This window comes from Camponotus floridanus, unplaced genomic scaffold, assembly GCF_003227725.1.
Source record: "Camponotus floridanus strain SB8 unplaced genomic scaffold, Cflo_v7.5 scaffold66, whole genome shotgun sequence".
NCBI classification, from domain to species: Eukaryota; Metazoa; Arthropoda; class Insecta; order Hymenoptera; family Formicidae; genus Camponotus; species Camponotus floridanus.
Genome location: NW_020229834.1, coordinates 500,369 through 517,143, shown reverse-complemented (window position 1 = coordinate 517,143; position 16,775 = coordinate 500,369). Strand labels below are relative to the sequence as shown.

Below are 16,775 nucleotides of genomic sequence, written 5' to 3'. Positions count from 1 at the left end.
TTATTAATTGCGTCCTCATTATTATTATAATTATTGCAATTGCTATGCAATGAAACAAATTAATATCTGCATATATTCAACGTCGAAAGCGGAAGAAAGAACGTCAAGCTCTCGTATTATATGATAAAAATGGAATGCGTTTCTCTAAAACGAATTGTCCAATTTATCGAAATCATTATCATGCTCGCTGATGACGCATAATATTCATAAGCACATTCATAGGCGTACTCATTGTAACCAATTACTTCTACCGCGGAATTAAGTCTATAAATAATTAACTCAAATTACATAAGATCAAAAATATTGTATTAATGATGCAAACATTAAATGAAAAATAAATAGAAAAAAACATAAAATTTTAAATTAGATTAACAAAGATTGCTATTTAATTTTTGTTTCACAAAAAAGAAACGAAGGCTGAAAAAATTATGACTAGGCAATGCACGCAAATAATTTCATGTCCTTGCGAGGTAAGGAACTTGCGGCGAAATCACAACTTGACCATAAACGTGATAAATCCTTGATAAATAGGGAAAAAACTGGCATCAATTTCTATTGTGCACTCGAAAAAAAACGTCACGATTATGAGAATTATATCGCATGACTTTAGATAACACGTTTGAATTTTTATCAAAAAAAAAAAAAAAAAACCCGGAAAAGGTTAAAATTTAACTACAAATTAATCATAGAATTCGGATAAGAGAATTGCATCCTGTGATGATGTCACGATTGGAAAGTCTAAATGTTATATCCGTTATAAGCACTCTCGAAAAATATTAGAAATGCGTTCATTTTTAGTAAGAAGATTAATTTGCCTCAAAAACTATACGTAGGAAACTAGAATGGCATACGGAAAATGCATTCCTGCTTTTGGCTTTAAAACTGAAATCAAGGCATTCCAGACATTGTAATTTTTTCCCCCGTTGATTAAACATGCGCTATTTTAAATAGTTGAAGCTTTTACAAGTCCAATATATATTTTGTATCTTGAGACTTTATAAAAAATATTACTTATATTATTGCTCCTTCTTGTCAGAATATTTTATAAAATAATAAAAGTTAGAGACTTTGTTTAAACAACATATCATTAAGAGTTTTTAATCATAATAAAATTGAGATGAATAAAATTGTTTACATGTAAAGAATTAATATAATTTTTTTCGACTTTTTTAGTTGCGTTGCTATAACTAATAATTAGCGAAAAATAGTTAGATAATATCGTTAAAAGCTGACTGTTCAAAAATTTGAAGTTAAACGGAAATCGCGAAATAAAGAAAATAAACTAGAGATAGAGAATTTAAATAGATTCTGACAGGAGGAGAGACGAATATGAGAAGTCAAACGCTTGGCGCGTATTCACACATTAACACTAAAAATAATTTCATGTGGAGATATGTGTTTTTCTTTAGATAATCTATATATATTATATATTTTATCTATATATTATATATTATATATTATATATATATATATATATATATATATTATATATTAGTTATCGTTTATACAAATTATCAATCGATTAAAATTCAATTAAATTAGTTTTATAAAATTGTAATGTATATATCGTTCCATATAAGATGTGTAATATTAAAAGTTAAGAAATTATGAAAAAATTTAAGATCTAATCGAACTACGAATAAGAAAAAATAAAGATTGATTTTTGTACTGTATCTTGCGTACATGTCAACTAATCTCGTATTCAGTCCTAGAATAAATATGATTCATCACGTTTACATTCTGAATCGCGCCAAGTCACGAAACATTTTTCAAGGTCTATATTAATGATATCTAGTGATCAATCACAACAGAATAAGCCATATCCTTTTGTATAAAGACTATTTAACTTCACAAACCGTGACCATAAATATTCTATTATATAGATAAATGTGTCAAACAAGAGAATATAATTATATAAGAGAGAAATAGAAGAGAAAAAGAAAGAAAAATCAATCAATAAAACTGATCTGTCGATTTAAAACGATAAGAAATTCTAGCTCTTTTTTTTAATAGGTTTTTTTCCAAAATTCAAAAAGTATAGTTTCTTAAAGATTATAAATTTTCTTTCTCTTCTTACACACGTACGTGTCCAAACAATATAATATTAAAGAATACAGTGAAAATATATAAATGTATCATAACGCAAAATTTGCTCAAAGCGAAAAGAGATGTTTGCTAACCGTATTTATAAAGTAGTACTTCGTTCTCCACTTTCGCTGATTGCCTTTATCAAAGAGATCGTTGATCCTTCGTTGGAGAATTCCTATCTTCCTCAATATAAACTTGAAAGCAATACAATTGAAGGTCAATCCGATGTGGATGCTTCATGAGATAGCATACAAAATTCAAAAATAATGATTTAATTTCTGAAACTATTTTTTATCAACGCCTTCTTTTCCTATTTTTCTTTCCTTCTCTCCCTTTCTCTTTTCACTTTTCCGTTTTAATGGCTTCATATTATAACGCAATCTCTTTTCCATTCGATTGTATTTTTCCGAGTGATAAAGGATTCCTAACCAACGTAAATTAGGTCATTGAACTCACGATGCATCGTGATCACGCGTTCACAATTACAACTAATGATAAATTAGATGCGTATTTTATTAATTTTTGAAAGATTATTGATAATTGATATTATCTATTTCTCAATATTCCAGCCGAAAAACATTATTATTCGCTCGCACGTGTGTGATCCTACACGTGATAAATCATTATTATTGCTCGTTAACGCGCTATCTGAAGACAATCGCATCCGTGTCACATTGTTGTTATGTCATAGATTGTCGGGAAAGATCAACGAAGCGATAAACAATAATATTCTGATCATCAAAACTTCCGCGATTAGAAATACATTAGTATACGATTACTAAAATTATAATTACTTATATTTCATGATATAAAATTATAAATGGGACTTTTTTCTGTATGAAAAATGACTTTACAATCATTCATATAAAATAAATATAATAAATATAATAAATATATAATTACTCTCTCTATCTAATTTCAAAATCAATAACATAGTAAAAATAAAATCTTCTTCGACTACCAATAAATAAATATATATACTGCCGAAATATAACAGTAAATATATTCTTTTTTATTAAAAGAATCTTAAGCACAATATTCCTCAAGTGTTTATTCACCATTACAGCTATTCTATGCGCAATTGAAATTTTAGCTTAGGCTCATGTTGCCTTCTCGGCGGGTATCAATTAACGCTCGGTGGATGAAACTGATTAGAACGCAAGAACTTTCAGGAGCAATTCGAGCACACCGGGAAACTCTCGGAGACTGTGAAAGTTGATATCCGCGGTGTGCGCTTAGCTTCTCGCCTGCAACTCGCGGATCGCCCGAGAGAATCTAATACGAGTTAAGATACATAGACTATTCATCAAAGACGTATAAACACGTGTTTTCCTGGGAGATCGCGATTACCAATCACTATCGCTTAGCATTGCTCATTGCCCATAATTTAGCGAACACGACCAAGCCTTTATACGTATTGTCTCGTTGATAGATTCATGACTAACGACATGCCCCTTTTATATGCCATTTAAAAGCCTAGTCATAAGATGCAGAGTCCACTTTATTTAATGCGTAACAACAAAATCATTAAAATTTGCCGAAATGTTTCGTATAAGTTTTTTTTCTATTTTAATTTATATTTATATTTTTTACGCAAATATAGTTTTTTATTATTTAATTTTATCGAATTTTTTTTTATTTTGTTAAAAAAAGATCTAAATAACAAAGATACTGCATTTTGTAGTTATAATCACGACACGTTTTGATTCTTGTCAAAAAAACGAAATGCGAGGTTTGATTGGATTTGATTCGATTTTGCAATCAAAATTGGAATTGTAACTCCTTTTATTTTTTGTCCTTTCTATAGATACAGTATGTGGTTCTCATTGTAATTGAAGAGATACTACTTCCGAGCATCGAATGCTGATCCTTTTTTTCCAAAAATAAATACTTAGTTAACGTATTTTTAAAAATATCAAACATAAAAATTCATTAGTATCCATTTCTTTCAAATTCTACAATTAAGAGATGAAAAAAAGAAATTGAAATATATCAGTTTCACGTCTTTTAACAAATACACAAATTATATAATATTTAATAAACACATATTATAATTTATTTACCATATAGAACATATGCATATTGATAAGTTTAACGCGAATAAAACATATTAAATCGCACATTATCATATCATTCTTTTATTTTCTTAACGATTTTATTTTTATTCTTTTACACGATTTCAGTTCAATGTCTTCAAAAACTAAAACACTTAAATACCGATTAATATAGCAAATGATATCTGTGATTACATTAAATAATAATGATGAACGATATATTTCGGGAAAGGGCTAAATATCGTGAAATTTAATCCAAACAATGATTACGAAGATTTGTGAAAAGCTAACTAATTAAATTACACACCAATTTATTGCAGCAATAAATAATTTTTTGTTAGATTTGCAGACAATTTCCTGTGTTGCTCTACTAATATTTTACATGTTGCATTTTTAATCTGATTAGATAACTTACTCCGTTTAAACAATAACATGCATATGCACTTAAGAATCATAATTCACTAAACATAAAAGAACATTTAACAATCTCTAAACTACAAATTATCAAAAAGATAATTGATTCGTTAAAATCTTTGCATGCCATTCTTTAAAATTCAATAATAACAAATAAAAGAATAAAAAATAAGAATACTTAAAATTAAAAAAAATATATTGTATATTTAGCAAAACAATTATATATGTGTACGTGAAATAAAATTATAAATTTTTATATAAAATAAATTCATAAAGCTGAGTTTTCAGAAAATTACTGATACAGACGAATTTCTATATTTGTTATGTGTATCATAAGTACATCTTATACACGCCGTTATCGCGCGTACGCCATCGAATAATTTCATCCTTCAAAATTTATCATATCAGTGACGCGACAGGCTATAAAAGATGTGTATATTTTCAATGATAAATATGCATATACTGATACTCTTTAAGCTCTCGTCAATTCAAAATTATATTAACATCTTATCAATTTTTATCTCATCTCTCTTTAATACCTCATTTTTTATAACAATAGCATTCTTCTATTTCATATAAACATAATAATTATTGCTTTTTGTTTCTTTCCTTTACAATATTATTCTATTTATCTCTCTTCTTCTCTTTCCCTCATCCTTTCTTCTTCTCATCAGTTAAATTTTAATCAAACTATTTTCTATAAAAGACACATGCAATTAGCATCATTGTAATGTAATTTTAATACTAGGTTAAGAAAAAGCATGTGGTTCTATACGCATATTATGTGTTTTTTTTTTAATCCAATCTTATCGCGTTCAATATTACATCGATCAGAACATCGCACCCGTAAAGATAACGTTATTGTATTAGTGATAATGATCGAGTTCGATGTATTACGCTGTGTTTATTACGTTCTACACAATATTTATAATTATTTCTTTTGAATTAATTAATAATTATTTCTTTTGAATTATTAATTACTTTATTATTTGTTAAAATATAATTCTAAGATACTGAGATACTAGAGATTCCTTTAATTTCTCGTATTAATATTATAGTTTTAGGAGATATTTGAGAGACTCAATAAAAAATCCAAATTTTTTATTAAATTATTTAAAATACAAATTAATATATTTTTAATATAGATTTTTAATATAGATTTAATATAGACTCTCTTTCTTTACGAATATCATGCCATGTTGCCTAGTTGCAAGTCGATTTATCATATCAACGTGACATTAAAAATAAATTATTACACATTAAAGATTTAGATTTTTCCGAAACTCATAATGACATAGTGAAATTACTATATCTTCCGCTTCTTTGTAATCGTTCACATACAGTGCAGCTTGGCGCGATATCATATTCCAAATAAAAGCGTGTACACCCACACGAGGCGCAAAACTGGAGTTATCCGCCTCCTTTTGTTTGAACATCGGCACATATATACCGCATAATTGTCGTATCATAAATGAAATTCACGTGTCCAATAATTATGATTAATGTGATACAAGTAATTTATATTCCCTCGTCTCTCGTTAACCGCACCGCACCATCTCTTCAGCGTTACATTGTGGACGTTAATATTAATTGCAAAATCTTTCTCAGTGTTAATTAATGTTAACAATACTAATAGATCTGGATTAGTCTCGTCGTCATTTGTTACCGTAACAATGTCAACAACAATTAAACAGAATACCCCGCATTATCTCGCGCGTATCAGCGCGTGTGATTAAAGAACATTTCTTTTTTTTTTTTTTTTTAAGATATCGAGATTACGTACCTGCCAGTATCGGGCGCGCGGCTTTTCAGCTCATAGTACATCAGCTCCTTGGTGGACGTCGACAAGTAGGACAGGGCCTGCTCGAATTCTTCGTCGTAATCCCCGACGATGGCATGATGGCCAGCCGGATCGGCGACGCCGAACGCGGTTGTCAGGTCGAAACCCATGTCGACTCCGGACTCGTCCATCGTCACGGCGCTTCGAATGTACCGCGCGCGTTCGCGCGCGTGACGAATCGCGGCGGACCGGGCCGAACGCGCGCGTTCGAAAGTTTCGCGGAGCTGGCGCGACGCTACGCGCCTCGTACGAGGCTACAAGATAGCGATAACGAGGGACCCGCGTGAAAAGGGGGATAATGAACGTACGCGGAGAGAGGAATGAAAAGAAGAAACCTTCTCTCTCTTTCTCCCTCTATTTCTCTCTCTCTCTCTCTCTCTCTCTCTCTCTCTCTCTCTCTCTCTCAAGAGAAGAGAGTCGCAAATCGATGAGATTACCGGAGAGAGAGAGGGAGGGGAAGGAGATTATGGGAGATGGATCGTCACGGCGCGTCTCTGGTGGATCACGAGCACCGCGAGGAAACTCCCATTTTGCGGAAGTGTCAAGAATTTTCGCGCGATTTGTCGGCGTTGGCGATTACGGTCGCGCGTGCACGCGTGCGCCGATCCGTCACGTTCCTTTTCGGTTGCGACGCGCGTTCCATCGCCCCTTCGCGCGCGTTCCTCGCGATTTATCCAGCACTGGCGGCGACGACGACGACGACGACGAAGACGACGTTTCACAAGAAGAAGCGCGCGAACGAGACAAGCATGACGCGCGTGTGTATCGATACTACGCGACCGCCTGTCCGCCGGGACCGCCACAGAGGCGTCGCGGCGGCGGCGGCGACAGCGGCGGCGTCTGACTTATGACTATCGCCATCTCGCGGCCGGCCGCCGGCGATCTTTGAAGTGGAAAGCTCCGCGTGGGCGACTAGCTTCGCGATGACCTTGTGTGACGCGACACGTTGAAAACAATAACCATCAACAATCAATTATGATCGCACGACGCTTTCCTCTCGATGTTTTCGATCGCTCTTTCATCGAGTATGTTTACGTTGATTTGCCCGTGATATTAACAAAAATCTCTTAAGCGATATATATATCTAATGCAGTTTAATATTTTGATGTTAAATATTTTGATGTTAATATATTCTTGTGATGAATGTTATAAATAATCGAGAAAATGATTAACTTCTTCTGGAATTTGTATTATAGAAAAAAATTGCCTTTTTTATACTTAATATACAAATTAATTAAAATATTAGAATATAGTCTTTAAAATCAAAGTAGAAGATCTGTAATAAAAAATTAAAAATTTTAATTACATAATTAAATTATATCGATTAATCATTTTTAGTACGAATGCATGATTCGATATTTTGAAGAACACTAAAAATTAGAACTTTAGGAAATTACAAATTACTAGCAAGATATATTTTTTTAAACTTTTATAATAATTCCTAGTAGAAGTATATTTTCGCGGTGAATTTACAGATAAATAAAAGCTATTTTCTATTTTAAACTAATATTCGGAAAAATGTATTTAGCTCAAATTATGCCGTAGCATAACTGCAAGTATTTTTCTTTCAAATTAGGTAACTATTCTAAAAACTATTGAATTATCTATACTAAAATTCTCGATCTAAAAACAAACGAATTTGTTTGTTTAAAAAAAAAAATAAATTCGAAAAGAGAAACGGCCAAAAATATATTATTGTACGCACAGACGCACATATTTGGCGAAATAAACATGTATCAGCATAATGCGAATAATTATTCGATGATGTAATCTGTAAACAACGCTGACATCAATTGTATGATACTGCAACGGTATTATGACCTCATACAGTATCGTAAAGATCGTCAAAATCATCATTACTCGGATCTGTCGCGTAAATTAATTAAGAACTATAAATTATTCTGCGAGTCGCCATGTGCTCGCGATTATACGCTATATTACTTTCGATATTAATTTTGTCTGAAACACATGCGATTGAACCGTTCAATGAGGACACTTTACCGCCAAGAATCTCGAAAAAACTGGATGATTATTGGCAAACCTACAAGGTAATCTTAAAATGCAAAACATTCGAAGAAGCTATAAACTTTGGAATATTTAGTTTATCGTTATTATTTCCTATTGAATGTAATGGAAGTAATTCTTTAAAAAGTAATTTTAAACTTATTATTAAAATTATATAGTCGCATAATTAATTTTTATGATTATTATAATTACTAATTAATTTTTATTTAAGTTTATATGTACAACACCTTAACTTTTCTTATATATGTATGTATTAAAATTTATATCAAAATTAAAAATACTAACATTATTTTAACTTAAGGTGTAATAACAAAAAATATATATATCTTGTAAACGATACTTTTATATAAAACAAGCGTTAAAACAGCGTTTCCAAAGCTGCATACATTTGCGTACATCTCGCGGATTAATAATTGTTAAACAAAAAGAAATTGACATAAAAAAAAAGGTCATCGCAATATACGTCAGAAATCAATGCCTCCAAGTCATCTGATGTCAATATATGACGCTTTCATTCTAGTATATGTAATATCAGCAGTTATAATTGTTATAATGTTATAATGTGTAAATCACAGTTTAAACTAATATCTAATGTTAGTTTATACAAAAGCATTGTAATAATTGTTATAACGCGGAGATAAATTAGTATTTACACGATATTTTAAATCAGTAGTGAGAACTCTACGGATGTTAATAAACTAGATTAATGGAAGCGTAGTCATTGTTTTCACGATATTTATGAGCAGATGCAGTTTAATAAAACGTACACGGGAAATCTGGAAAACACGAGGCGAACGGCATGGGAACAAAACCTCGTGGAGATTTATAAACACAACCTAATGGCCGCCGCGGGACATCATAGTTACACTCTACGGGATAATCATATTGCCGATCTCAGCACTCGACAATACATTCGCAATATGGTTGGTAATTCTAATGAGCCTACATTTTTGAAAAACAAAATTCTAGTCAAATTTCAAGATCTTTAATATTAATTTTTGTTACAAAAAGATTCTCTTTCTCTCCTTTTCTCATTAAACTTCAAATAACAAATTCTTAAAAATTGCAATTTTCTTTATTACGCAAATATTATATGAAATAAATTTATCGATATTTAAAAATAATAAATAAAATCTGATCTGATCACATTTTTTCCTTCAGGTGAAACTGATACCGAGTCAAAGGCGTCGATTGCCAACCGAACCAATGGTATCGGCGATTCACAATCCTCACATACCAAAGCATTTAGATTGGCGCGAATACGGCTTCATCACTTTGCCAGTGAACCAACAGAATTGTGGGAGTTGCTACGCTTACTCGATCGTGGAAAGTATACAGGGACAGATTTTTAAGCAAACCGGCATGCTGCTCCCCTTGAGTGCACAACAGTTGGTAGATTGCAGCACGGTAACCGGGAACCGTGGCTGCATCGGCGGTTCCCTTAGGAACACTTTGAAATATCTAGAAAAGTCGAAGGGTCTCATGGCCGGATACCTGTATCCGTACAACGCTGAGGTACGCATTTTTTCCACTTGTCGAACATACGACTAGATATTCCGTCGGAGCACCGTGTATATAAAATGTAGCGAATTGCTCGTGCATGATTTGCAAAACGTCATAAAACATTTGCTTTGGAATTCAAAGAAAAGAAAAATTCCTTCTCTCTATCTCATCTGTCTTTTTTTTTTCATTTTATCGCTTTCTTATTTTTAATAATCCCGCACAAGATGTATTTTTAATTCATGATGATTAATTATAGCTATATATAATAATTTATTGAATGGTCATATTTAAAATTTTAATGAATTGATAAACTCGATATTTGGCTTTTTTTACTGGCCATAATATGTAATAATATATTATTAGCGACTATGAGCGAAGATACTGACAGTGTGAATTTAATTATCGCAATAAAGAAGTCAAGGTTTATTCCATTATTTCGTGAATTTTCTCAGGTCGGAAATATTAGAAAATCTATGGAAGATTTCGAAGACAAAGATCTAAATTATGCCAGTCATGAGTAGTCTTCTGTAATATATATGACGATAGTCTTGTCAGCTCCTTCTCTACATTAATATCGCACATCAAGGCCATATGCTTCGTAGATATTTAACAAAGTAGTGATTATTACTCGTTAAATCGCGCAATAAGAAGACGCGCTTATCTGTGAACGAGTTGTCTTAATTTAACACAACGACATGTTGACGACGGAATTCAGATGATGCAACCGAAAAGTATTTAGCGTATGGTAGACACGCTTCAATTTAACAGTGTCAACAAACGTGATGGGCAAAGTTCTCCCGGGCTTCTTGATTGTCAATCTTTTCATATTAAACTTGTTTTCTTTAATTAGATGATATTACTTTATTGATTATATATTTCGTTGGATCAAATTTAAATGTTTGCCGATTTATGTGTCTATTACTTCAAATTTAATCGAGGAGGAAAGAGGTATTTGATTGTAAACAAATTCAGTTAATGAAATAAGTGATATAAGATTATATGATATAATTATGTACAGTGATATATGATATAATTATGTACATTTTTTTCTTAGAAAATTATTTTTCATCACGGCTTATATCTTTATATATTAATTCTAATATAACAATAATAACGAAAATAATTGTTGCAATAATAATTCTATGCGATGATAAGATAATTAATTATTTGAGAGCAAGAATTAATTTTTCAAACTGCTCGAAAGATTTAAAAAATGACCGCTTTTTCGTAGCGCAAAAATAAATAGATAGATCTATAAAAGATCGTAATTAAAAATTATTTGATTATTTAAACTATTAGCTATCATATATTTAATTTATTCTATTAAATAAATTTATGTCTAGTGATTCTTAAATTATTTCAGCAAGGAGTATGCAGATTTCAAAGGGATCTGAGCGTCGTCAATATAACGTCATGGGCAATCTTGCCTGCACGGGATGAAAAAGCTTTGGAAGCAGCAGTAGCGACCATCGGTCCCATAGCCGTGTCTATAAACGCCAGCCCGAAGACATTTCAGCTCTATCAGTTAGTATTCCATTTTATTTGCTCCGAAAAATAAATCCGTGCAAATTGTTGCTAACGAGCAAGTGACGTACTCGTGAATCGCGATAAACATATCGCGATGTTCAAAAAATACGTGATAATTTCAGACACACACCTGCTATTTATAATGCAAAACCACAGAAGTTTTGCATTTACTATAACTTTTGATATTTATGGCTCAATTGATTGATACATGAAGGAAAAATACGATAGGGCAAAACGATGTATTTGTAAATTGAAAAAAATTATGTTGATAACTCGAGCAGGGTAATGACAAACAATTTTTTCTTGCGCAGATAACTAATCAAATGTAATCCAACTATAAATAAGTTAGTTAACATTTTATCGATCTTCTCGACATATACATTAGCGTGATTTCTCGAAATACGTAAGCGAAAACATCACCGTCGATTTAATTTGTATCCAATTTGTAATCAACTAACATGTAGCTGAAATGGCGATACTATATTTATGCAAAAGATGTCAAGATTGAAAACTTTGTCCGGACCTCTCGCCGAAGAAATTATGATAACCTTTTAGCGTATCGCCAATATAACGACCCTCATTCATTCGGAACACTAAAACTCAGTCATTGAACTTGTTTCATTTTTAAGGATCTAAAGTATGTGACTACTTTCTGTCATCCCATTAATTTCCGACAAATGATAGGATACTACATGAAGCGCGATTGCCATTTTCGGTACTTGCTGTATTGCAAGTTTATAACAGATGAAGAAGAATACGTTATATATATATATATATATATATATATATATATATATATATATATGTAAACACGATGCATTCATCAATAATCGCGTACATATAGTTCATGTGAGTTCAATGTCGGTGATTCACATTTTCTAATTGGAGATCTCACGCGATGTATATTTACCTCCCTTCTCCAATATTTATTTCGCGTATCGGATTTGACGCCAGGATATTTTGCTTGCCACAAACAAGTCGTTCAATTTTAATATCTTATCTACAATATTATAAATACTATCGTACATTTATACATATCAAAAGTTATCACGTTTTAGATATATAAGTTTATAAAAAATAACTTTTCAAATATTAATTGATTAATTCATATTTTCACTTGTGTACACAGTAAAGGCGTCTACGACGACCATCGATGTGATTCGGATTCAGTAAATCACGCAATGTTAATCGTCGGATATACGCCAACTGAGTGGATTCTGAAGAATTGGTGGGGCGACAATTGGGGAGAAGATGGCTACATGCGAGTGGCAAGAAACAAAAACCTTTGCGGCATAGCAAACTATGCGGCTTATGTCAAAGTTTAAGATTCATTCCTTTTTAGTCGCGAACAGGTTTTCTCTTTTTTATTTGCGTTTCTTAGGAAAATATACACATACATATTTACGTAATAATTATATTTTTATATCTGAACAAAGAATATTTTATTTTGAGTTTACAGCGATCTCTTTTATTTCCGATAATATTAAATAAATTGATTTGTTTTCTAGATACTTTTTGTCAACTCTTACAGATAAAAAATTAATGAAAAAGATCTAGAAATATGCACAAGTGATAGGTTCAATAATTCTACTCACTGATAGAATTCTACCGATGTTTCACCGTGGAGTGGGGTCAAAGATCGCGTGTATTCGAACGATTAAACTTCGGGTAATTACTAAGGATCGCCGAACATTTATTACATAACAGCCATTGACCGCAGGACGGACGCTCGAATGCCAGATACCAGACTTCCGTAACCACATAGGATCCCGGGGAAATTTAATCGAACCGTACAACCGCGGCACGATAGGAACGTGGAGACTTTGCTCGATCGAAAATTCTGTCCGAAGACGAAGTACACGGCTAACCGGGACATATCACCATGGCATTTCTGCAAAAGAGAGAGAGAGAGAGAGAGAGAGAGAGGGAGGGAGGGAGAGGGAGAGGGAGGGAGATACACAGGAGGAGAGTGATGAACCAATTTGTATGTCTGTAGATAGGTAGAACTCGATGGACGCTAACCGCGTGACGCAATGTCAGGCGAAACCATCACGTAACTGCATAATGCCGCACGGTGACATAAATCCAGGGACGCATCCCGCAAATGATTTGCGTACGCGTGATTTAAGTAGAAGAAAAATGGACTTTCGTGATGGAAGCAGTAGTTACGTCTTTTTCAATAATTAAAGTTTCTGTTTATAGAGGAGGAATATTTCTTATATGGAGAAAAATATCGAATATATTTTTTGTCAAAATTTAATGAAAACTCAAGGAAAAATCACTTTGCATTTATGCCGTCGTAAAAAATAAATATGCAGAAAATTCTAGCAACTTGCCACTGTTCGTTTCATAAGTTTCCGTGATTAAACGTACAAATAATGGCGCGTCCCGACAAATAAAAGCTTTATTCGAGCGATTGCACATCCAATACGACACGACGATGCAGCAGCTCGACGGAAAGAATCCCGAGGAGCAATATGTTCGGAATGTATTGTCGCAGCTTGGAAAGCCCTCTCTCTGATTTTCCGATATCACATGCAGCCCCGAGACCACGCAAATTCCATCTCTCTGTTCGGAGGTCGGCCGCGATTCATTGTTCGTCAAATGGCAACGCGCGCAATCTGTCCCGGCAACATCCTCGATTGTTACCCGGCAACATCTCTATCTGTTTCCCATCTGTTAAGCGATGTCGCGACGCATCCCGCCGTGTCTCGTCCTACAAATTCTACAGTCTGCTGCTATCGGCAGCTCGATATACAGCTCGTCTCCTTACTCGGAACGTGAATTGAAATTTGTCAAAATTTCACTTTTTACATAAATTATAATATTTATATAGGAATAATATTTACTTAAAGAGACTAGTAATCTTCATAAAAAAAAAAGATAGAAACATATATTCTAACTGCATATGCACGGTATTATCATATATAAATTTAATTATTAAGAGTATTCTCGGTTACAATTGTCGCTATAATAATAATACGTATTTTAATTTTCAAGAGAAATAAATAGAAATTAATCGATCGACTTATCGATGTTAAGTTTGCTGATGATTTTTACAGACGAATGTTAAGAAAAAAGTACTTGAAAGAAGATTTTTATGAAATACGAACAAGAAGGATTTAAACGAAATTTAATGGTGCTGTGAAATAATGACTAAAAATCGATATTTTTTCAATGTCGCTAAAAGTATCGCTTGCGTTTCTAGGTCGTTAAATAATAATTTAAGACATTAAAGAAAAGATAAAGAAGTTGCGTCTCACAGAAGAAAGTTATAGGAATGTAAAGGATTAAATGAAGAATCGAATCACATTTTAATAGAGACGTCAAATTTTAGCGCGTACTTAATTATTATAATCGTATAATATTATATTTTTAAACATATATATTTAAACATATTTTTAAACATACTGTTACTTAATAGAAAATAATTTTAGAAAAAGAAGAAAAACTTACATGAAAAATGATTTTCATCGTATACGTTAATAGAGCAAAAATATCCGGCAAAGTGGAAAAAGTCACCGATGCTCTATCTTTATAAAAAGCGGGAATAGAAGGCAACGAGAAAAAATAGCAAGAGAAAAAGCCGCGAGGCAATCGGTCGACTTATTGTGAAAGACCCGAGCGCGACGATGAGTCTCTTGCGGAGACTCCGCGCGGAATATAATCGTTCGTAATCGGATCAAGGGGAGTAACATCCTGATTTACGAACTTACTTCTCCTTCGCCCGGGTCTCCTCGGCTCTAATCGCCCTTATCTCTCATTCTCACGGCCTTCCATCGCCTCTCCGGGGAGATCCAGGACAGGAATAACTTGAAGGAGGCGAACAAGTGGATGGTCGCCATGGGAAAATCGCGCTTTTAACATCACTGCGAGTGATCCGATCAATTTGCTTAGATTCGTTTCCACGTGACTCGAATGTCATGTATCTCTCTAACCTTGACGTAAGGTTTTTTTTAATGATTTATATTAGAATGTAATAATTTTTATCTATGATAATGTAAATATACAAAAGATATTATTTTATTATTATAAGCTAAACAAGAAATGAATAACAAATAATTTACAATAGAAAAAATGAAAATATTCACAAATACGAAAATTACATCAATTATTTTTTTCATTTTCTACATTGTATTAATAATTATTTATTCGATAGTCAAAATATCTTTCTATCTTATCTAAATTAATTTGATTATAATTCCAGTTTATTTAACGTAATTGCGTTACCTTTTACAGTAAATAAAAGACTTTATTGCTCTATATATCACGAGAAATTAATTTTTATCTTATTTACGTGACGACAGTCGAAAGGACAAGGATGTTTCCTCGTAATTTTCACGTTACTCGCGGTTATTTTCGGCATTTCTAATACGTTTTTATTTCGTCCTGGCGTGGCGCGGCAACATGACGAATGGCAAGCCAACAAAAAGGAAAAAAATAAATAAGAACGAGGATTCTCAGTATGCCGCGAGCTTTCATCGTTCGCTTTATCCTTATCTTCGCACGTACGAAGAGTCACGGAAAATGTGAGAGCAACAGAATTTATCGTCCTGCAGGACGGGGAGTCCCTTAAGAGCGTCCAAAGTACGTGCATGCGCGTGTACACATACATATATCGAAATAATACAGCGGGCTGAATAACGAATTACAGCATCGTCATATATCACAATATAAACAACAATGTCCGCAAACTTGGACCATATTGTCATTAACATTATTATTGCTATAAAGCATAAAGATCGCTAGCGAAATCTTGTAGAACAGCATTATTTATCATTTAATTGATTTTTTCCAAATATCTATGTATGTATATATACCTTAAAATAATATAAAATTGTACTATGACAAAGAAATCTTCGCTGAAGAAATTTTCTAAGTCATATTTCGAGAGGAACAACGCTCAATAACGTTGATTCACTGATAAAATATGGATGTCGCGATACTGTAAACAATCACGATATATACAGGGTACGTTCTAATGCCCAGGTAAATAAACGGTGAGAAGCATGCGAGACGACGCAAACTTAGTCTCCTATGGAGGCAAGATCGATTAAGCCGACAAGCGCACGTAAGCGAGATTCAAAGATCGATCGTCTGGAACGACGGTGTGACGGGAAGCGTGCTTAGATATGCGAGACAGAAAGAGAAAGAAAGGGAGAGGAGAACGCTCTGTTCTTTCGCTCGCGTCCATATGGTGCGATAAACGATTTTCCGGTGAACGAAGAGCTCGATGGATTTTCTCGTCGCATCTCGACGCAACAGCAAAATACAACGCACGATCGTCGCGACGATCCTCCACGAAGGAGCATCCTTATCCCGAG

General features: G+C 33.0%; 2 protein-coding genes across 4 annotated transcripts in view; one reads left to right on the top strand and one right to left on the bottom strand.

Moving 5' to 3' along the window:
• LOC105252673 (microphthalmia-associated transcription factor) overlaps positions 1-16,775 on the bottom strand; it is a 92,530-nt gene that overhangs the window by 55,135 nt on the left and 20,620 nt on the right. Inside the window, exon 1 of one of the 2 annotated variants that reach the window (XM_011260175.3) lies at positions 6,340-7,184. The exons of the other annotated variant lie outside the window; for it this stretch is intronic. Within the exon in view, the coding sequence (XP_011258477.1) occupies positions 6,340-6,527 (188 nt within the window). The 5' untranslated portion in view covers positions 6,528-7,184. Of the gene's footprint in view, positions 1-6,339; positions 7,185-16,775 lie in introns of those variants that run through there. 2 annotated transcript variants of the gene reach the window in all.
• LOC105252674 (cathepsin L1) lies at positions 8,196-13,361 on the top strand. Of its 2 annotated transcripts, none has more exons than XM_011260178.3 (5): positions 8,196-8,444; positions 9,168-9,344; positions 9,583-9,936; positions 11,288-11,448; positions 12,581-13,361. In XM_011260178.3, exons 1-5 carry the CDS (start codon positions 8,310-8,312, stop codon positions 12,774-12,776), a joined length of 1,023 nt encoding a protein of 340 aa, XP_011258480.1. In that variant the 5' UTR covers positions 8,196-8,309; the 3' UTR covers positions 12,777-13,361. The 2 variants fall into 2 exon arrangements, with proteins under 2 accessions (XP_011258480.1, XP_025269232.1); XM_025413447.1 differs by having other exon boundaries at positions 8,393-8,444; positions 9,140-9,344.

What these genes read in the sequence shown, in the direction of transcription:
- LOC105252674 (XM_011260178.3), top strand. Translation starts at nt 8,310, where the DNA reads ATGTGCTCGCGATTATACGCTATATTACTTTCGATATTAATTTTGTCT. An exon ending in TGTATCCGTACAACGCTGAG is followed by an intron (nt 9,937 to 11,287) that starts GTACGCATTTTT and finishes AAATTATTTCAG; the next exon opens with CAAGGAGTATGCAGATTTCA. An exon ending in AAGACATTTCAGCTCTATCA is followed by an intron (nt 11,449 to 12,580) that starts GTTAGTATTCCA and finishes TTGTGTACACAG; the next exon opens with TAAAGGCGTCTACGACGACC.